The sequence below is a fragment of the Thermobia domestica genome, chromosome 8, assembly GCF_964235325.1.
Source record: "Thermobia domestica chromosome 8, izTheDome1.hap1.1, whole genome shotgun sequence".
NCBI lineage: Eukaryota > Metazoa > Arthropoda > Insecta > Zygentoma > Lepismatidae > Thermobia > Thermobia domestica.
Genome location: NC_137461.1, coordinates 32,625,093 through 32,647,608, shown reverse-complemented (window position 1 = coordinate 32,647,608; position 22,516 = coordinate 32,625,093). Strand labels below are relative to the sequence as shown.

At 32.0% G+C, this 22,516-nt stretch overlaps 1 protein-coding gene across 1 annotated transcript in view; it reads right to left on the bottom strand.

The window, feature by feature from the left end:
* Positions 1–22,516, bottom strand: part of LOC145692830 (fatty acid synthase-like) — a 69,949-nt gene that overhangs the window by 5,958 nt on the left and 41,475 nt on the right. Inside the window, exons 19-31 of the mRNA XM_081768328.1 lie at positions 19,349–19,665; positions 17,499–17,798; positions 15,933–16,129; positions 15,297–15,527; positions 15,015–15,135; positions 12,788–12,964; positions 10,285–10,464; positions 9,781–9,979; positions 8,587–8,776; positions 6,537–6,682; positions 5,460–5,707; positions 4,353–4,830; positions 98–573 (exon numbers count right to left, since the gene is read on the bottom strand). Of these exons, the coding sequence (XP_081624454.1) occupies positions 98–573; positions 4,353–4,830; positions 5,460–5,707; positions 6,537–6,682; positions 8,587–8,776; positions 9,781–9,979; positions 10,285–10,464; positions 12,788–12,964; positions 15,015–15,135; positions 15,297–15,527; positions 15,933–16,129; positions 17,499–17,798; positions 19,349–19,665 (3,260 nt within the window). The remainder of the gene's footprint in view (positions 1–97; positions 574–4,352; positions 4,831–5,459; positions 5,708–6,536; positions 6,683–8,586; positions 8,777–9,780; positions 9,980–10,284; positions 10,465–12,787; positions 12,965–15,014; positions 15,136–15,296; positions 15,528–15,932; positions 16,130–17,498; positions 17,799–19,348; positions 19,666–22,516) is intronic.

Below are 22,516 nucleotides of genomic sequence, written 5' to 3'. Positions count from 1 at the left end.
AATGGGGAGACAATCTGTTATATTTAAAGCTCAAGTATAGAATATTAAACTAAAGATTTCATGCCATTTACTTGTTATTAACAAGCGTAATATTTACCTGAATAAAAAATTTTGCCATCTCCTCTATGGATGAAATAGGAGTGTCTCGGCTGAGTTGTAAACCATACACAGGGCAGCAAATAGCTTTGGCCATATTATCAAATATTTGAGCAGATCCTTCAATGCCTGGTAGGCAGAATAATGGCAGTGATTGAACCTCATCAAAAGATGCCGAAGGGATTCTAACTAATGGGGTCAAGAATCCATCTTGCTTTCCAATATACTTGAAGAATAATCTGTTGACTTGAGTACCTATATCTTCATCTCCATAGTCATCTTCTTTTTCCTGTTCGCTTTCTCTCAGAGCGTCATAGTCAGCAAGCTTGGCGAATGTTAACGATCGCAAATCTTGTGCTGTTAAGAACAATTCATATTCTCTTTCAAGGGTCTGTTTCACTTCAACAGCCATCAAGGAATCCATTCCGATTTCAGCTAATGTTGAGTGGAAACTTACCGTTTTGATGTCACGCACACCTACCAAAAAATAAGATTTATTAGTAAAGTATTTTTATTTAGAAGAGGAATAGTAATATCAACCTACTGAATACATTCATTCTTTCCCAGTGTTGAAACAAAGAAAACGGAATCATTTATATAAAAAAATCTTAAAGTAAATGTTTTGATAATATAAAGACGCACTTTTTAATGAAAAGCTCATTTGATAATTTTTCTCTCCTTATTCTTCTAATTTTAATCTACATATACGGTATAAACCAGTGGCTTACGCAAATGAAGGTTTTCTGGCTTATGAAAGCACAAATGAATCCATGTTAAGATACGTAAAGAAAGTCCTGATGAACTTGCAAGCTTATACCGTTGTCTCCTTTCATGAAATTTTGTGTACACCAAACTACACACTCCTCTTCCTTGATGCTTTTGTATATGTGCTTGGAGGAAAGATGGACGAGGTGTGATTGGAAAGTTTTAAGACAGGTGGCGTCGCGTCCTGCTCAAGATGAGTAGATATAATTGTCTGTTAGCGTAGAAGCGGTGGCTTGGTGTGACCGTGATACGATCTGCAAGAATCACTGAGATATGTTTGCTCAGTACAGCGTAGCAACCTGTTGAGAGCGGACGTGGGTGTGTGTTGTTGCGGATTTGCACAAAATTGATGAAAACTGGAACAAAGTATCACGGGCTGAAACGGACCCAGAATTGTTAAAAAGGTAATAACAGGTTCGCCGACTTTTATCTGTTTCCTACATTAAAATTGTCGCTGAAACGGATGAAATTTGAATCAATTGAGGACATTCAGGCAAATATGGAGAGAGATCTTTTCCAGGAATGCTTCCAAAAGTGGAAACACTGTTAAAATCGGTATGTTTAGCAGCAGGGTACTACTTTGAAGGAGATACATCATAATAGCCTGTAAGTACTTCCATTTTTAAATTACAAGCCCAGTCTTAAAACTTTCCAATCATACCTTGTAAGTATCTTACTTTGTAAATTATTCATTGTAGTTTTGGACAATTCAAGATTACTAATAAAACTCCAACTGACCAAAGCATTATATATGCTTTAAAATTATATATTTGTGTTACAGTTTCGGCTATGTAATAAGCCTTCCTCAGACACATTAGGAGAGAAATATCCAATTTTGACAGCTTATATACAATCTGGATGCAAGATAAGCCCACTTTTTCTTTACAAAACAAATTTTTAATTGGCTCTAAAAAGTAAATTGTTTAAGTACTTTAAACGTAAACTTTTAATTGGCTCAAAAAGTAAACGGGTGGGAACAGAAAGTAAAAGAAGAAGGAGGACAACATCTTATGTTTTGTAGATATGTAGATTGCCTTGGAATATGGAAAGGAACTAAGATTCAGTTGGAGAAATTTGTTAAAATAATTGAGGATGAAGAAAAATGGATTAGGCTAGAAATGGAGATAGAAGAAGAGAGGAAAATCAACTTCATGGACATGACTATAGAGAAAATAGGAGGAAAATTCGAAACGAGATGGTACAGGAAAGAATGCGAAGCCGCGATATACTGCAACAAGAGGAGTGATGTAGACAGGGGAACTAAGAACAATTTTATACACAACATGAAAAAGAGAATAGAAATGATAGATAGCAACGAAGAAAGAAGGAAAGAAGATATAGAAATACTGTGCCAATTATTAAAGGGAAACGGATACAGAAGAGAAGATTTAGAAGAAAGAAAAGAGGAAGAAGCAGAGAAAGAAGGAAAAGGATGGTTTGGTATTGAAAGTTTAGGCGAGAAAACGGATATACTGAAGAACCTGTTGAGGAATAAAGGGATTAAAACATACAGGAAAGGAGGAAAGAGAATAATAGACTTAATGAGAAAGAAAAGAAAGAAGAAAGAAAATGAAATAAGATCAGAAGAGGAAGGAGTAGTGTACCAAGTTAATTGTAAAGAGTGCGATATGAAGTACATAAAGGAAACAGGAAAGAGATTAGAGCAAAGGGGAAAACAACATAAGGATGATGCTAGACTAAAACGAGAGAACAACGCAATATATAAACACATTAAAGAAAGAGGACATGAGATAGATTGGAAAGGAATAAAAGGATTAGAAAGGGAGAAAAGGAGTGTGATAAGAAAGTGGAAAGAAGCCCAGTGGATTAAGAAATACGGGAAGAAGAATTTGATGAATTGGTCTAGTGGACTTGTAATACATGAATTATGGGAAAAGATGATAGACAAAATAGAAAGAAAGAATTAAAAGGATCAACACGAGCTGTTGGAGCACGTGTACTACGGAGAACAGCAGATGGGCAATAGCGAATAGAAAGTGTAAGTGACAAACACCTAATTGAGGGTAACAGGTATGCAAAAAGAGAAAGTGACTACAGTAATTAAAAATTTACGTTTTGAGCCAATTAAAAGTTTACGTTTACAGTAATTAAAAAATTTACTTTTTAGAACCAATTAAAATTTTATGTTTTATAAAGAGAAAGTGGGCGTGTCTTGCATCCAGATTGTATATAAGCTGTCAAAATTGGATATTTCTTTCATAATGTGTCTGAGGAAGGTTATGTTACATAGCCGAAACTGCAAAACAAATATATAATTTTAAAATATATATACTGCTTTGGTCAGTTGGAGTTTTATTAGTATGTTACCTTTTAGTTTATAATTACGAGATTACATATGTTTTTTTAGGGGTTTTATTTTTCAAATTTTATCCTTCTTTTTTATTTAAGAACCATTAAAATTGCAAGAGAAGTTAATTTTCTATTTATTAATTTGATGTATGATTAAAGTCCTTAATTTTACTTTTTGAAACTTAATTCGTTTATAAAATCTATCTGATAATAATTTTCGTTCTACATTATAAATAAAATTGTACTTTTAGCAACGCATTTCATTGCTTTATTTTCTCAAGCATCTGTAATGACAATAAAAAAAAAAAAAAAAAAAAAAAAAAAAGATGGCTAGTGTATAATTTCCATTGCTAAGTGTAATTCTAGTGACAAACAGTTTAAGAATGAGAATTCTAATCTTCTCCATTAATAAAAAAAATGTAAGCTTGTTTGTCATCACATCACGCACAAACGACTCAACCCAAAAATTAAATGAAATGAAATCTTTAAGTTTTACATCCCACGGTTATGCTAGTTAGGCTAAAGGAGACGGTGATGATGAGTGAAATGGTGGAGTGAAGAAAGTGGGATGAAACAGGAGAACCCCGAGAAAACTCACGAGTATGGTGTTTGTTCACCACAAAGGCCATACGGCGCGAGCTGGGATCGAACCAGGGACCCCAAGCACCGGAGGTGAATGCTCTATCATTGAGCCACCGCGCCCCCACGACTGAACCCATAGACATTTTTTTAAATATAGTTTGTACCGGGCTCGAATTAGATTTCTGTCATGCAGTTTTATTAAAACATATGTGCAGTAGCGGAAGTTCAAAGTTTATGGCAAAAACCTAATATTTCGCGCTGCAAGGATGTGTTCCTTAATTATTACGCTTTTTACATAAAACACGCAATGCCACTGAGGAAACAATCAGATTTAAGAAAGAAAATGAGGCATGCTATTCCCAATGACAGATTTAGAATAGCAGAAGAAAGAGGAACACACAGCAGCAGTTTGACAACGAGGGAAACAAGTGAACATAATTAGCGTTTGGGTAGAGCTGAGTTCTTAATACTTTATTTCAATTGAAATATGTATACTAGAGGATTGAAAAAAATTCATATGCACCATTCAAATATTTCCCATAAATCTATTTTCCCCATGCGAGAAACGAGCGTTCAAATAGTTTATTATGAATAATTACCTATAATATTTGCCACAGCATCCACAATACTTAAGTTGCTACCTCCTTTAGATTTCTCCGCCACAACCATACTGGACACTACAGGGTGTTCTTGTCTCAAGAACAGGTCCAATACTTGAATGCATGAGCTAATTCTCTGCGGAAGAGTGCCTGAAACAACGAGCTCTCGGTTCTTCAGCTGCATTTCTGCTACGAGTCCCACTTCACCGACTGCTCCCCATTGGATAGCGATTCCTGGAAGACCTTCAGCACGACGTTTCTCGCATATCCTTTCCATCACTGAGTTAGCCATGCCGTAATTCGTTTGACCAGCATTGCCCCGTCCGCAACTGACACTGGAGAACACAACGAAGTATTGAAGTTCCGGACATAGCTGTCTGGATAGCACATCAAGATGCTCGGTTACAACAGCTTTAGGAAGAAGAGATGTCTGGAAATTTTCTTCTGTTTGATTCTCGAACATAGCATCCCGAAGAACCTTTTCAAAAAAAGAAAAAAAGTAAATTCCGTCAGTATTATTTCTAGTATTAAAATTAACATTAAGAAACGTTACATAAATTAGCTTTGCCTTCAATAAAAGACAAGAAAAATAAACATAGTGAAAATCCTTGAAAGCAGGCAATGACAATGAAAATTTACTATTTTTGCCACTATTGCAGAAAAATCTATTAGCGCGTGTGTTCTCGTTATTTTAACATGAATCTAATTTAAATTGTGTGCAATTTCGCAAGTTTCAGTGCAATTTGATGAAAAGTTAAATACAGTGTTAACATAATAATAATAATTATACCAATATTTAATTACGTGGAAAGGAATAAACACTTACTTGAATCTTACATAAAATGTGGATAAAAGTTTTCAATTAAATATCACGAAATCTTCTTTCTGAAACATGCAAGTATTACTTTGAACGTTCATATAATTACAAAAATAGTGTTATAACAGTTAAGTTGTCTCTTTTACCATCATAAAATTGTAAGTTATAATACTAAAACAAACTAAGAATTTAGAAAATAAAACTTTTTTGTATTAAGTCATAAAATGTCTCAAATCTAACTCTTACGTAGTTAAGATTATTAGTTGGTGATCGTGTATCATAATACTTACCACAGCAAGATTGAAAATACCACCCACAGGTCCCAATTCACATGCTTCCCGGATTAATTTCTCTACTCCTTCTTTGGTTGTGACGTCAGCTGTAGAAACCACAACATCGCAACCAAAATTCCTAAACCGATACATGCAGAGCGATTGGTAACCAGTACGAATACCAGTTCTTGATGAAAGAACCAACTTTTTGCACCCTCGAAGAACAAACCAGTTTGCAAGTTCCAAACCGAGACCACCAAGTCCTCCTGTAAGTGAATAATGATAAGTAAGTCATGTAAGTAAGTGAGTAAAGTAAGTGATGGTCAAATGTTATCAAGGCAGCAAAACTGTATTTTAATAATATATCTCTCGTTGTACATCAGTGATAAGAAAATAAAAGTAATGCGCAACATATCAGTTTTCAATTCCAGTGAAACTTCTATTTCATCTTTTTATTTCTTGATATTCGTACTACATCTATTAAAATAATTAAAGAACTTGTTTCCACTTCCAATGATAAGGAACTTGTTTGTGACAAAGAGAAGACCAGTTTTCATATCAAAACTGTGATAACTAACTAAATTGAACAGGTGTTCGCTACTGTTCGAGAATTGAGTTCTTGTATTTGACAACAATCAAGCAATTTATGCTGGGATTTTGTTTGACCATTTGTTTTAGCACTGTCCATGTAACCTTAAACTAATGCAACTTAAACATGATTTATGAATGTAGTATTAAAATAGAAAGGCAGCTTAGTAAATTTAATTATCATCATCACGAAGTCTGTTTCGAACAAGAAATATTTATTTTAAGTATAATAGTTATGACAGCTTTTGCCATTCCGTGCAAATGCACGTGTTTCACATATGGCTCTGGCTATGCTATTATACGATATACTATATGCTTTTATGCATTTGTTATGCTCTTAATATTACTCATATATTTTTAATATTTTAAAGTAGAATTCTCATAAGTGTGTGTAATTCTTAGACCAGAAAATAAACCCAAACAATATTTTCTACTCAAATATTAAAATTATTTATATTAATGTAATATCCTCGAAAAGTAAATAAAAACAAAATAAATAAAACTTACCAATGATAATGTAAGATTTGTCATGTGTGCAGGTAAATCTGGGGACTGCCATTATTGTTCTAGGAACTGGACTAGTCAACTTATCTGGTTCTTCATCCCTGATTTTGATCAAAACTTTTCCTATGTGCTTTCCTGTTGTCATGTACCTGTTAATGGAAAACATTATTATAATAATTAATAATTATATAATAATTATTTTAGTTGGTTTTAGATTTATCTTAACAAAATCTTAATTTCCTTTCAAGATATATTGCATTTTATAAGATGTCTACCATTTATTTTGTTTTATATCAAATAACATTCAATGTATATGTATAATCAGTATAGGGTAGTGATAATAATATTAAGAAAATGCAATTAATTAATAATTGTACTCATAACTGAGATAGATTACTTCTAATTATCAAATAATATATGAAAAATATTAAGTAATTAAATAAACTTCTTAATGTATGTGGCTTGGTTATTTGAAGAGCTACAATCTAAAAGTTCAGAAAAAGATAATCTATAATTATTAGCAATTGGATTGTCCAGATCATAGGTAGGCAATTTTATTTCTAATTAGGAAATTCTAAAATATGGAATTTTTCTTGCTGTTTATTGAAAACTTATAAGAATCGTTACAATCAAGTAACAGATTTAATCATTTAATTTATAGTATTGGTAATTAAATAATCTTTCTGTTTTAGAAAAAGAAATCTTATTATGATTATATTATCTTACTCTTGAGATTTTTTTAAACGAATAATTACAATTTAAATTAAGTTTCAATTTACTAGTGTTTAAATTTACTAGTTAGTTTATTTCAGTTGATCTGCTAAAGGCTTTTCATACCTAATAATTGTAAATAATGTAACATGTTAAAGAAATTAGTTTTTTCTCTGTTTAAAAAGAATTACTAGTAGCGTCCTCAGTTTATAGCGGAATTTTGTATAACTATTAAAATTTACGTTTTCTGAGACACCTTTGGTCTTTGAATAACCGAAGTGAAGGTAGGGTCCTTCTCTATGTCGGAAACGGTGCTAGTGCTTGGTGTCAAAAGTTGGTTCACTAAAAATGGCTACAAGATGATATAATTAGTTTGAGTAAGTTTCGTCGCCTGAAATACTAATAACTAGTAACAGTTGAATCTGTGTTAACTTCAGAAGGGCAGTGTTTGGAATGTTATAATTTGAAGTTAAAATTTGACAAATAGTAATCTGATACTGAAGTATAAGCAACACCTTCTTGTTGGAGCTCATGTGAGAGTTTTTCAAGACAAGCATTTGTCATTCCTGTTAAATTCTTTGTATTACCCAACACTATGGATATCCGGGTAAGTAGGCATTTTTTAATATTTAATTGAACTATATGCAACTTATTCTGGTAGTGAAATACAATAAGTAACTGCTGTTATTAAGTGCACAAGACTATTGGATTTCTATTGTTTCTGTTTAATAGTTAACGTTTTCCGTATTTTAAAGAATAATTTTCCACAGTTTACTTTCAGAACTTAATTAGATTGAATGTAATTTAATATTAAAAGAATTTTCTTTTCTTGAAGAGATTGTTAAAGTTGCACAGTGAATATTGAAATTTTAGTATTTTATTTAAGAGAACCACATGAACTGATTCCTAGTGACTCTATAAAATATTCATACGTAATAATAATTAAACCATGAATTTCAGTATCACTCAGCTGAATGTATACTTAATTATTTGTGTGAGTATTCTTACTCGGCACCGAACATGTTAAACTTTGTAGGAAGGCACGTTGCAATAAGCAATTGTAATTGGTAAAGATCGCTTGTGTGTAAACAGTGATTAAGTTTTATAATTAACTAGTTTTAATTTTCCTGAAGTACTTGGTAACTGAGTTTAATCAGTAAATATTTTTTAAAAAACCCTCTTTCTCTTAGGAAAAAGAATGAAGAAAATACTATAATAAAGACTTGATCTAAAGAATCAATTAAGATGATATAATGGTTTTACTTACGATTAATATATATATATATATATATATATATATATATATATATATATATATATATATATATATATATGTAATTACCTAAATGCTGCTTCTATTTCATTCTCTGCGAAGACTGTTCTAGTTATTGGTTGTACAGCTCCTGACTTTATACCTTGAATCATAAGATTCTTCAGTTTCATCCTATCTACAGTAACCTCTGGTTTATTCTCGATTAAGTCGTCCAATAGAATACCATGGAAGCTGCAGTTCTTTAAGAATAACTCCATTCCTAAAGTCACAAAAAAGTTACAAAAATTAAGTGAAAGAGAGTAATATGAAGCAATATTATTGAAATTTCAATGTTCAGCAATGGCGTTTTATTACTTGTAGAACTACTGACAATAGTGTACATTTTGTTATTAGAATTGTTACTGAATTCCTAATAATGATACACAACTCTTCACGGTGACGCATACAATCCTAATAGTGACGCAACTGTTAACGGTGAGGTATATAGTCCTGATTGGGACACACAACTCTTAACAGTGACGCATATAATCCTAATAGTGACAAACAACTCTTAACATTAATGCATATTATAATAGTGCACACAACTCGTAACAGTGACGCATATAATCCTAATAGTGACACAACTCTTAACAGTGACGCATATATTCGTAATAGTGACACATAACTCTTAACAGTGACGCATATAATCGTAACAGTGACACATAACTCTTAACAGTGACGCATATAATCCTAATAGTGACACAACTCTTAATAGTGAAGCATATAATCCTAATAGTGACACAACTCTTAATAGTGAAGCCTATAACTCTAACAGTGACACACAACTCTTAACATTGACGTATATAATCCTAATAATGACACAATTCTTAAACGTGACTCATAGTGTTTGTAAGTGTAGTCTTAATCCTTAGCTGAACGTTCAAAATCACATTTCAAGTTTAGTAACTCAGAACTGAAATCATGCTTATAAAGAATGCCACTTCGTTTGCATCATACCTAGAAGCAATTGCTCTGTTTAACTTCTTAATACAGGAAATCAGAATGCCTTATTTCAATTCACATGTGAAAGTAGATATTTGTATAATGAATCCGTAATTATTCATTTTTTCGTTGTATCTTTCGTCATTCGAGCTCCCTAATTTCATTTACCTACATACTCTCCTAAACCACAAGAGAAACAAACTGGCCAGCCTACTCTTGTTCTATTATATTAATATCCCTTATCTAGCTATGATAGGTAAATTACTTCAGGAGATACTGTACCTAAAGGATTGTTGCTCACTAAATCAAATTTTCCAATTTCCAAAAATCGTCCACGGAAAGCCAGACATCTTGTGGAAGCTAGAAGTTTCTCCTCAGCTAAGGAATTCAGAACGATATCCACTCCTTTACCACGTGTAACTCTCATGATATCTTGTTCAAATGATGTGTCTCGAGAATTGAAAATATGATCGTCAGTTATCTGAAATGATTAGTAAAGAGGAAGTTTTGGTTAATGCAGTTTCTCGTGTACAAAATCTTGGTTCATCTGTTATTGCCTAGTAAAATGTCTTACTTTCCTTAAGCTTAGGATGTAGTAAAGGACACAAGGAAACAATATATTGACATTAGAAGAAAAATGTCTTTACAAAGTAATAACCATCTATATTATCTATAATAGTATTATCTCTTGTAAAGTTTTAAAAATAGCGCTTAGCATATTCTTCTCCTGAACTCTTTCATCACAAATAATGATTAATAACATGTACTTTTTTTTTTCCTTATTACCTGTGGATATTTGCTTTTTATAAATTCTCTCTTTTCTTTGGTACCAACTGTAGTGTACACAGTGCATCCCATATGAAGTGCAACATTAATAGCGGCTTGTCCAACACCGCCGCTTCCTGAATGGATAAGAATGGATTCTCCAGGTTGCATATTAGCTTTAAGAATTAACGCATAGAGTACCTGAAATGAGGAAAACAAATATTGTCAACAAGGCACGTGTTAGAATAAACAAACTCAGCTTATTTTGCACCATTCCTAACACCCTCTCATTCGTGTTCCGTTCAATTCAACTAATTCTCACCATTCTTCTCCACACCAACATTTCAAAAGCTTCCAGTTGTTTTCCGTCATGTTTGTTAATATCCATGTTTCTGTCCTATACAGTGTAATACTCCATACGAAATATTTTATAATTTTTTTCTCAACTATTTATTCAAGATTCCACAAAACATACTTTTCTTCCTTCTAAAGGCTTCTTTCGTAATTCCTTTCATGAAATAAGAATGACAAATAAAAATAATGCTTAAACAATTTATGCTATATTTTTACTAGTGATAAATAATAGCTGTTCTACATCACATTCATCCATGTAATAGTAGCAATGGAAAAAAATGCAATAAACTATTCGTAGTATAAGTGGCATGAAATTCTTAGAACATGTCGGAAAGAAGAAAAATTTCAGGTTAACTTAAAAACATTTGAATCTCAATTAAATGTATTTTTCCTATCTTCTCAAATATCATTCTTGTCGACAAGATTGCGCAAAGATTACAGTTATTTTGGGTCCTACAGTTAATGTAATGCGAAAATATTAATAACTTTCAGATGCCATCTTAACACAAATTATTGTTTTCTTTCGTGAAATAACGATAAAATTATTAAAATAATTGATTAAATAATTGATTAAATAATCAATCAATTATTAAAATAATTGGTTAATTAAATAAAGTATTAAAATATTGATCCCAAAGTATAATTGAATGAAATTAAATATTTTATATATTACTAATAATTTCATTTCTAACAATAAATATACTTAGGTAATGCTGTTTGAATATTTTATTGCTTATAATTTTAGTGACTTGTTTCTGAACTGCCACCTTCATCAGACAAATGGAGAGACTAAATTAGTAAATTACAGGCGTTGCAAAGGTAAATTTGTAAGAAAGTTACAAAAGAAAAGTCGTAAATAAAGATTGAAACACAATAATAAACGGCTTAATTAACAGATAATAAAATTACCTGATGGCTATATCATGACTTACAATTTCACAGTTTGCCAATTACAACAGCTATGGCTATTATTCTGGCAACATTGATAAAAGAACAAATCGTTATTGAAAAGTGATATGAAATTTTTCAGCATATAATTGTAACGAAGAATTTAAATTAACAATTGGCAATTGTTTTCCTTTTTCATAAATGTACCTTCTGTAACACTTATTATTCTTTAGTCCATCCTTTCTCATTGCTGTGACAAAGGAAATAGTTCAGTTCGAGTCAGTGAATTTATCAGCAACGAAGTATTGAAATACTAGAACAATACATAGTCGAATTTATATTGTAGTGTTTTAAATGTATCTTCTTTGTACACCATAACCAGTGGCGGTTCTAGCCCAGGGCCGGGAGATCTAAACCCCCAGTTTTTGAGTGACATATATAATTTAAGCTATTATTTATAGGTTTCTGAAAGTGTATAGTAAACTCACGATATACCTATCATAGCGTAGAGTCTAACTGCCCCCCTTCTCCATACCTATGAGCATTTAAGACTTCTTTTACTATGTAAATTAAAATATTCCTCTTTACATACACAAAACCTCGATTTACTGCCTTTTTTAAAAAACTGAATAAATTGTGTTAATATCAATATATATTTTGAATTCTTGTTCAAAACTTGTTACTTAACTGATATCTATGTTAAAACATATCTTTGCAAACAAAACTATCACTCCACTATGACTGAACCAATGTTTTATACTTGTAAGCACTTTCTTTTTTTATATATAGAAATATATAAAACTCCACTTTCGTTGAACATAATTAAGTGCACTAAGCATATTATTTATGTGAAAAACTGTGTCTACAAGAAATAAAAAAACTAATACAACAAAATCTATAATATTATTTTTCTTTTGAAAGAACTTCATGATTGACTCATATTCAAAGTTTACACTTGTTTATTATTATTATTATTATTATTATTATTATTATTATTATTATTATTATTATTATTATTATTATTATTATTATTATTATTATTATTATTATTATTTCTCACTACTACTTATAATGGTAAATGGCATATGGTTCTAATATCAGTTTGTATTATTCTACTTCTTCTTTCAAAGTATCAACTGTACCTATTGGTATCTTTTCTCTTTTCTGTTTGGAGGCAAGCCACTGGGAATCGAATCTTCCTATGTACTATACAGAAAACTAAGATATGTAGATAAAATGTCATTGAATTTTAAGTCCTACTCCTTCATATAAGGATACTTACGGTGTAGTAAACGATAGGTACTGTTGCGGCGTCCTCCAAGGTCCAATGATCAGGTATGTCAACTAGCAGATCTGTGTATGCAACAATGTTTGTCGCAAGAGCTTCAGCTTGAACAGCACCTATTACCCGTCTTCCGTTAGGATCACGACCAGCAAACTCTAGACCCAGAACGCAGTCCTGAAAGGCACAAATTAATTAGAAAATAACACAACATATACTATTGCATTTGGTAAGCAGAGCACTTTCTTTTTTATGGGTATTAAAATACTCTATCACTTACTTCTCCGTTTCAGAAAAAACGAATTTCTGATTATCTTCATTAACCGCTTACGCATTTCTCGGTTAGTAATTTGAGAGTTGATAGTGGCTTTCTGTTCTTTTAACTAAACATCCATAGGTTTGTTTCAAGAATACATATTCGAAACTAATATTGAAAGTATTATTTTCATACTTTGCAATATTTTGTATACTGTAGAAACAGAAAGATATTTTAAAATGTGAAAACTTTCCTTTCAACAATAAAGAAGATCAACTGTAGCATGTTTTTGAAGCGAAAAAGCGAGTACTAGATTATTTTAGTATTGTAGTACCGTAAGACTTATGCTGTTGTCTACGTATATGATGCATGTAGAATCTTGTTCTAAAAAAAACTCTGGCCACCCACCTTGCTTTAGAAAGCGATATTTCCAAGCAACCGTGCATTGGAAATTCTAATACTTCGACTCTAAATAAAAATTTCAATTTGTCAAAGAAAATTCGCATTTGTTTGATATAATTCTAACAGTAGACTAGAGCAAACAGTGTTTCTTAGGTTTCCTTAAGAAAATTTCCCTCAATTGACTTAAAATTTTCCCGTTTCTTATAAAATTTTCCCTAGTTTGTTGAGTGTCCAATTCTTGAGACAGAAGTTATGTGATAAGATTAAGTTAGCTATATTAAAGGAAGTGTCAATCACATTTGTTTAATTCATTTGCTTTTTGCTTCTATTTTCTTACTTTTACCTTCATTTTCTTTTCACAAAAAATACACACAAATACACTCATCAAACAATGAGTGCAAAATTATTCTACTTTTAACAGACACACACAAATTATTACAATTGTATTGGTTTATTTCTGAAGAACAAAAAGAATTTAAGCATTTGTATTGGTCAATCACTCAGCGCGAAAATTTCCTTGGATTTTCTCGCTTCATCGAGAAATTCCCTTCCTTTCCTTTTTGTCCTAAATTTAACTACAAATTTCCTTAGATTAGGAAACTTTTTCCTCAAACTACGAACACTGAGAATACACAGATTTTCAAAGAGGTGGCTGGTCAGTCGTTTTGATCAGGACTATACGCGTTTAGGTGAATGTTTCAATTAGAATATCTTGAAGCAAAAATAGAACAATTCATAAAGTTACTATCTTTTGAAAAACTCACTAATTTGTGTTGACAAATATCTCGGACATATCTTCAATGTTACCCAACTAAGATCTATATGAAAGCATATTTCGGGCAATATTATTACAAACATCCAACTTCATTATGGCTGGATGAACTTTGTTGTCGCCTCTCTTTTGTACCAAATTGTACAACAATTCACGTTCATTAGATTTAAATAAGTGGATTTATTTATTTATATGAAAAGCTGTATGTCTGCAAAAGCCATAAAAACTATCAAAAGAGAATTTGTAATTTAGTGACACTTTCATATTAGTTTTCAAAAACTTCATGAATGAATCGTACTTAAATCTTATGTTTACTTTCGTTTCATTTCATTTTACTTTATTTTTATCCATAAGTCATACATGAAGCTCGAAGGAAGACGAGCGTATGAATCGGACACGTCAATAAATAGGTACAAAGAAATAGTTATTACATACTAAAAGACAATAACGCTATGGTGTTATATGAGGCAAAATTACACTATACAATCTACAAGCTGCATTTAGCAGACAGGTATTCATCTACTGAATAAAAACAATTGTCCAAAAGATACTTGTTTGTAACTGACTTAAATACATTCATTGATACTTTCTTTTATTTTTAGCTTTTTGCAATGTTAAATGACACTGAATAAAATGGCAAGGCTTAACTAATTTAATGCGGTATTTTCTTTCTGAAGATAATATTCAATTCTAATATACCTTTTATTACTTTTCAATGTACTGAATATAAGCACATAAGAAGCTATGTTATATGTAGCTATAATTTAGAGATTTTTTTAAAAGGATTTTGTTCTTACCTGTTGAAGTGGAGATTTCGCCATAACTTCGGGTGTTAATCTACCAGAAGCTACCATAACGTCACGGAAATTGATACCAGCATAGTAGATCTCAATAAAGGTTTCAATATCTCTTGGTGGCCTATAAGGATTAAAAGAAAGATCAATGCAATTTAGAAAATATTATTATGTATTTTCAAAAGTCATTATGTACTTTTCTCTGGAACAGTCCATAACTAAACTAAATTATAAAAAAGCATGCATTGTTGAAAATCATGCTCTGTTTCTTTAACATTGACTTACCTTCCAGCCTTCTCTATCCAATCCAAACTAGACAGATCTCCTCTGACCAAGTTGTTAACAAAGGCGTAACGTACAGGGATTTTCTCGATGTTTTCCAAAGGTATGTGTCGGAAGCTACCCCACTGGCCATCTTGGTAAATATTCATTACAACGTTCTTCTTTAACTGGTTCGCATATAATGGATTCGATAAATCAAAGGGTGGTGCATTCTCGTCTCGGATAAACACCATTCTAAATAATATACAAATACAAACTTTATTACTTTTCCTTCAAAAAGAAAATAAGTTTGTTGATTTTATTGTTTTTTTTTTCTTTTTTTAATGTACAAGCATTATATAATAATTAACTATTCTCACAATACTTTTATAAATATAAGATAAATCACTACAAAGTACGTATTATTGTCTAATTTATTGACATTTGTTCTGTTGCATTCTTTTGGCAGTCAGTAATGGTAAAATACTTATTATAATTATATTGATAAATATGATTAATATAATTAATATATGTAGTTGTTACTTTATATTACATTACATTAAGCCTAATATTATTGATTACAATGGCAAACAGTATAAGAACAAAGAGTACAAAATATCTGAATTCAACATTTCACAGATATAGCTAATGGAAGTTTACCTCAAATTTCCTCGTGGATTTTCAGCGTTAAGGCATGTCGTAAGACCTACTATTCCACACAGTGGTTCTCCTTCAGAATAGAGTATAACTTTCTTTCCAGACGATACGTTATCGCCTAGTTCAGATTTCAATTCTTCTATCCATTCGAAGCTCTTCTGTGTTATACGAACAGTGATCACATTCTCTAGTTCAAATACCTACGAGATAAAGGCAAAAGTGAAATAAAAAGAAGTATTAAAATTTATATAATATAAACTATAGTTCTTACATTTTACTTTATATCAGCCATGTGCAACAGCCGGCCCTTAGGCAGGTTGCGGTCCATTGAACTATTTCATCCGGCCCGCCTGATCCGTTATTAGAAATGTATTTCTTACGTAATTTCTTAACTTAAATTGATATTTTTTTCCTGGATAACTGATGCCCCCTTGAAATTACCTTTCGCGTTGGAACATCCAGTTTGCCACCGAACATTGAAAGACTAGTTCAAAACATGAAGGATCAAGTTTTTCCACTAAAATAGTAAGTAAATAAATTTTTCTGCGTATTTTAGTAAGTAAATATTTTAGTTGCAGATATAGCAGTTTTCATGTTTCTGTGATGTAACTGTGCAATGAAGAAGTTTCTCCGTTCTCCATAGCTGTTTAATTCTTGTAAAAATGCATATACGGCCCTCGACACCAGTAAGTCCTTTGTGATTGGCCCAATCTCTGTTCCAACTTGCACATGCCTGCTTTACACAATTATATGATAATAAATGGTAGCATATACTGTTGTAAGGTTTCGACCTTCTTTGTGTGGAATGAACATGTGTAGGATTTAATTTTAAGATTATTTCATTCAAGTCACAGGATTTTAGAGAATAAAAAAAATTATCAATATATCATACATTTAGCAGTACAATTTGAAAAGTCACCGAAAAAGAAGTAAGCAATACCTTGAAACAGTATATGTTATAAATTACTATAAAAATGTAAGGTAAGATGCTTTTTATCATTTTAAATTTAGTACGAGTACTAATTGATACCTTTTATGAAAGAAGAACGTGGCCAACATTATAAAGGGAAACAATACAAAGAAATTAATGGGTCAAGTATGACGTATGGGTCAAGTCTGCTACTGTCGGCATAATTTACCAAACGAATACACAAAATACAGAAATTGCAACGATTTTTGTTGACTTACAAACATATTAGTGCAAGGAAAATTGTACTTTCCGTTTAATTTTCCAATCAAAGAAAGTTCCGAGAATAAAGAGATGGAAGGTAAGCGAAAAAGAAACTTACTTGTGTGAAAATAAACACGAAATTTAAGCCAACTTATGCTTTCTTTACTTATATAAGTTATGTCATTTGGAACAGTAAATATAATCTTTTAGTCTTGTAATTACGTTAGAACGCAATTACTCGTACTCAATTTGTGTTTATAACGACAGTAAGAAGAAAACCATTATAAATTTTACTGAAATTCGGAATAAGATTAAAGAAATCAGTATATACATTATATAACTTCTGTTTCTTATTGGAAACATACAAAACTAAACATTACTGAACATAAGAATTATACCTTTCTCAGAAGAAATACATCTTCTTCCACATTTCTTTGTTTCAGAACGATTTCATAACCTTCTTCCAGAAGTGAACTAAGATCTGCTCCATGTCCTTCACGAAGAAGTAAGAAACCATCTTTCTTTAGGCACGCCTTAGCTTCCGATAACACTTGCGAGCGTTTTAGCAGATTTTCTCCAATTACTAAATCGTAGGCTGGTTCTTGAAGTAATCTCTTTTCTTCAACCTTGATATTAAGTGCTTCCAATTCGTTTCTTGGAAGAGTAGACGTTGACGGTGTATTGATTGTGACATCAGGCTGTAAAACAAGAAAACAACTGTAGTAAATAATTTATATATATGAGATTGATGATAAAATATAATAGTGTTGCTTTTTATTCTGAATCAAAATCAATTTAGAATACTTGTGATTCAGGTAGGGGGCATGGTGGCTCACTGGTCCGTGGTGTGGGGGTCCCTGGTTCGACCCCTGGCCAAGTAAGTTTGTGGTGTACAACACTGTATCCGTCGGTTTTCTCGGGATACTCCCGCTTTCCTCCACTTTATCATTCCAAAAATTCTTCTATCATCATTTAGTTGTCGTAAGCATCGTCTCCCTTAGCCTTAAGGACATAATCGAGGAACATTAAACTAAAATATTTCATTTTTTGTTAATTTGAATACATCTGGAAGCATTTTAGCGCAAAAAAGCATTCAGTTATCAATATAAAAACGTCTATTTGGACAGTGAAGTTTAAATTCGGGTGTTCGAAGTAACGGCTCTTGTTACACTGGTAAAAATTAAACTTTTAACGCTTTAAACTAAGGTAAGAATTCTTTTCTACCCAACTAATTCTTGTATTAAAAATACAGAATATTAGGTACGTTTCTTTTCCTTAGTTTGTATTGATAAAATTGTAAGTAAGTTTTCTTCCCTTAACTTGTAGTAATGAAATTGTAGCTGAGTCTTCTTCCCTTAGCTTGTAGGTAAGACTCCTTCCCTTAATTTATAGTGATGAAATTGTAGGTGAGTCTTCTTCCCTTAGTTTGTAATGATAAAATTATAGGTTTATAGGTGAATCTTATTTCTTTAGCTTGTAGCGATAAAATGTAGGTGAGTTTTCTTTCCTTAGTTTGTAATGATAAAATTGTAGGTGAGTCTTCTTCCCTTAGTTCATAGCGATAAAATTGTAGGTAAGTTTTCTTTCCTTAGTTTATGGTGTTATTGTTTTTTAGAATTTTTACTGATGTGACTTCCCTTACGATCCACCACTGAATTAGCTAATAGTTGTTTATATACGTATATAACATAGTGTAACAGCACACACAGAGGAATGAATAATGGTACTCAGCCATTTTGGGGATACGAACTGAAAAACTATCTGGCATAAATCCTTTCGTCTCATTTTCATTGTTAAGTGTGGTGTTCTCGCATCGTACAAGTCAGATTTTTAATGCAGCGTAAAACAGTGTTAGAAATTACAATAAACGAATACACCACCCAGATCAAAAAGTTAATTAATTAACTAATTTTAACCGTTATTTCTCCTATTTTTGTCTCTAAGTTTCTTCTATTGTTTCCTTGTAGTTTTACTATTTTTTAAAGTTATTCAGGTCACATTACTTAATTGAAAATGGGTTTACCACTATCAATCTTTTTATATTCTTTTTTTCATGGGTTCAAGAATGATGTAAAATATTTATACACGAATAAACTGTACATAGTTTTCAGAAGAGCATTCGTGTCGAAAAAAAATAATAATAATTAATCGCTTATATACGGACCAAGAAGCTTATCATTCCTAAGTTATTAGTAAAAGTTATTTGCTTAGCGACTTCACAACTTTATAACTCAGAATTTGAAATTACCTGTATAAGTGGAATATCTCCAAGGAAATCTACAACTTCTTTCGCAAGGAATCGCTGGATGTCATCAGGAACTTCTACCACTTTTAGCTGAATCTCTTGGACATTTTCAAGCACTAAGTTTAAGCAAACTCGCAATGTCTGTTTGATATTCTCCTCATTCGCTGGGAACGGATTAATATAAGGAAGAAATTGGAATTTCTCCAATACTGGGGAAGCCTGCAGCTTTCTACGAGCTATGTAAGTTCCCTTCAGCCCTTTCAGCTGAATTCCACCAGAAGTGACAATGCTGCTTTCCTTCTCTAGTTGAACAAAAATACCTACAAAAAGACAAGAAAAACTGTTAGCCTTTGAGAAAGTAATGTAACTCATTCATAATAACACAATAGAATTGGATTTAAATTGAATTTAAACTTGAGTTGTACATTCTGTAAGAATTAAGAACAGAAATGTTACACCTGTATCATTCACTAATTTATATCATGTCGGACAACGTATTGTAAGAAGTTGTAACGTCTACACTTTCTGCAATTTTTTAAATAATTCTTCATATTATAACGAAATACTTTGGATAGATTAATAATTACCTGCACCTTAGGCAGAAAGTGCTCATACACAAGCACTATACCTAATATAATGTTAATGTAAAAATAACAAAAGAAGAATGTTTTTAATATATGTAAAAAAAAATATATTATGGGATAGTGTTATGTAGTTAGTTGCTATGTAGTTGTTGTTTATGGATACCTAATCATCTTGTATGTGTGCATGACAATTTGAATGAAAATACATAAAAGATGATTAGGTATCCATAAACAACAACTACATAGCAACTAACTACATAGCAACTAACTACATAACACTATCCCATAATATATTTTTTTACATATATTAAAAACATTCTTCTTTTGTTATTTTTACATTAACATTATATTAGGTATAGTGCTTGTGTATGAGCACTTTCTGCCTAAGGTGCAGGTAATTATTAATCTATCCAAAGTATTTCGTTATATAAAAAACATTCTTCTTTTGTTATTTTTACATTAACATTATATTAGGTATAGTGCTTGTGTATGAGCACTTTCTGCCTAAGGTGCAGGTAATTATTAATCTATCCAAAGTATTTCGTTATAATATGTACCCTATTAAATAACCCGCAGTGAAATTTTATCTGTGGTCTTTCTACTTACTTGTTTTGAGAATGGACAAAGATTGTTGTCCGAAATATACTGACGCAATTTTGTGGTTAGGCTACATTTTTTTTTTTTTTTTTTTTTTTTTTTTTTTTTGCTGTTTTTTAACTTGGTCTATTAATATACATTTGCAAATTAAACTTTTCAAATATTTAGCGTATTCGGGTTGTCTAAATACCGTATTTTACGGTATATAAGACGCACTTTTTTCTTCGAAAAATTGCCTCCAAAATTCAGGTGCGTCTTATACTGTAAGTTAATATAAAAATGTCCAATGCCGCGGGAAACCATATCTCTATCTGGTAACATTCAACTGGCAGGAGCAGTGCACCGATGCAACAAACATGAGTTGCGGAGATTCACAAGCTTGCTAACACTGTCTCCCTCCCGCCCCGCCATCACAAACCCAGAAACACAGACTAGAATATACAGACCGTAAACTCTGCGGGAAAAAAAATGGAAAAATATTACGGTATTATCGTTTTTAATTGCTTATAAATTAAGGTGTGTCTTACGGTTCGTAAAATACGGTAAGTATTGAGCCTTTAGAAGTCAAAATTGAGGATACATTTTTGAGATTTAAAAAAATATATATATATATGAAGACATATATGAGCCATTTTGTTCGATCATCTGCCATTTTTCAGTCAACACCATCATCGCATAACTACGGAACTTGCGTGGTTTCTTGTCAAAAAAAAATGTGACATGTGGTTTCCACAAGCCTCTCGTGGTTTTCAAAAGCCTCGCTTGACATTAATTTAACACCATTCAGAAAGTTTTTCAGAGACGGAAACAAATCTGACGGATCCAGATCTGGACTATACAGTAAACGCTCTAAAGCCTCTCAGTTTCTCTCAATTTTTGATAAATATTTTTAAAGATGTAGAAGGTCTGGTGTTGTCAGCGTGGTATACGACATCTTTTCTTTTGATCAGTTCAGGCCGTTGCTTTTAAATTGCTAAATGCTCTTATTGTCGAACTCCGAGTCTATCGTTCAGCCCGGCGGAAGCAGTCTGTGATGCACAGTGTTCTTCAAATCCCATCAGATGATAGCGTAACGGTCCTGAGCGTCAGTGGGGGCATTTAAACAGGCTGTGAAGCCTCTTCTTGTTTCGACCACGATCTTTTACACACTTTGTTATGGTAGGATAGCCAATTTTCATCATTCGTGGTCAACCGCTTCAGTAGAGATTCGCAGATAGAAATTCAATCGAGTAAATGCTTTTGAATCAGATTATATGGTACGTAAGGATCGAGCTTCTTTTTGTAGCCAGCTTTATCGAAATGGCTTAACACTATGTGATGATGGATAGATATTTGGGTCATGACTGCTTCCTCGGCTTTCGCCAGAATACAATCCACTTTTACTGTGAATGGTCGCCCACTGCGAGGAACATCCCAAACATCGAAAGTTCCAGAATTAAAGCTACTAAATCATCTTTTGACAAATTGCTTTCGATAACGTACACATATATAATAATAATAATGATCTTCAAATGTTTTTAAAATTAAGAAATTTAGGAACAAACGTACTATTATCTTCTGCTATATCAAGCTTAAAATATTGACCTCAACAGATTTGTTACCTGACTTAAGAAGATTTAGAGCAGGCATGTAGCCAGGATTTTGTAATAGGGAAGGTCCGTGACGAAGTATTGTGGTTATCACACCACTGACTTGATCATTATAAACTATTTTAGTGGCAACATATATTGGTTCGTTTATCCAGAATTTCGTAATGGATAATGGGGCGTAACATGAAACACTGTGATTATCATACCAGAGGCCCGATGATTCTAAACTATTTTACTGCCAACATATATTGGATCGTTTAGCTAGGATTTCGTAATGGGAGGGGGTGCGTGACATGAAACACTGTGGTTACACACCAGGGGCTTGATCAATCTAAACTTTTTTACAGGCAACATATATTAATTTGTTAGGACAATAAAGTGGGGATTTGTTAATAAGTATT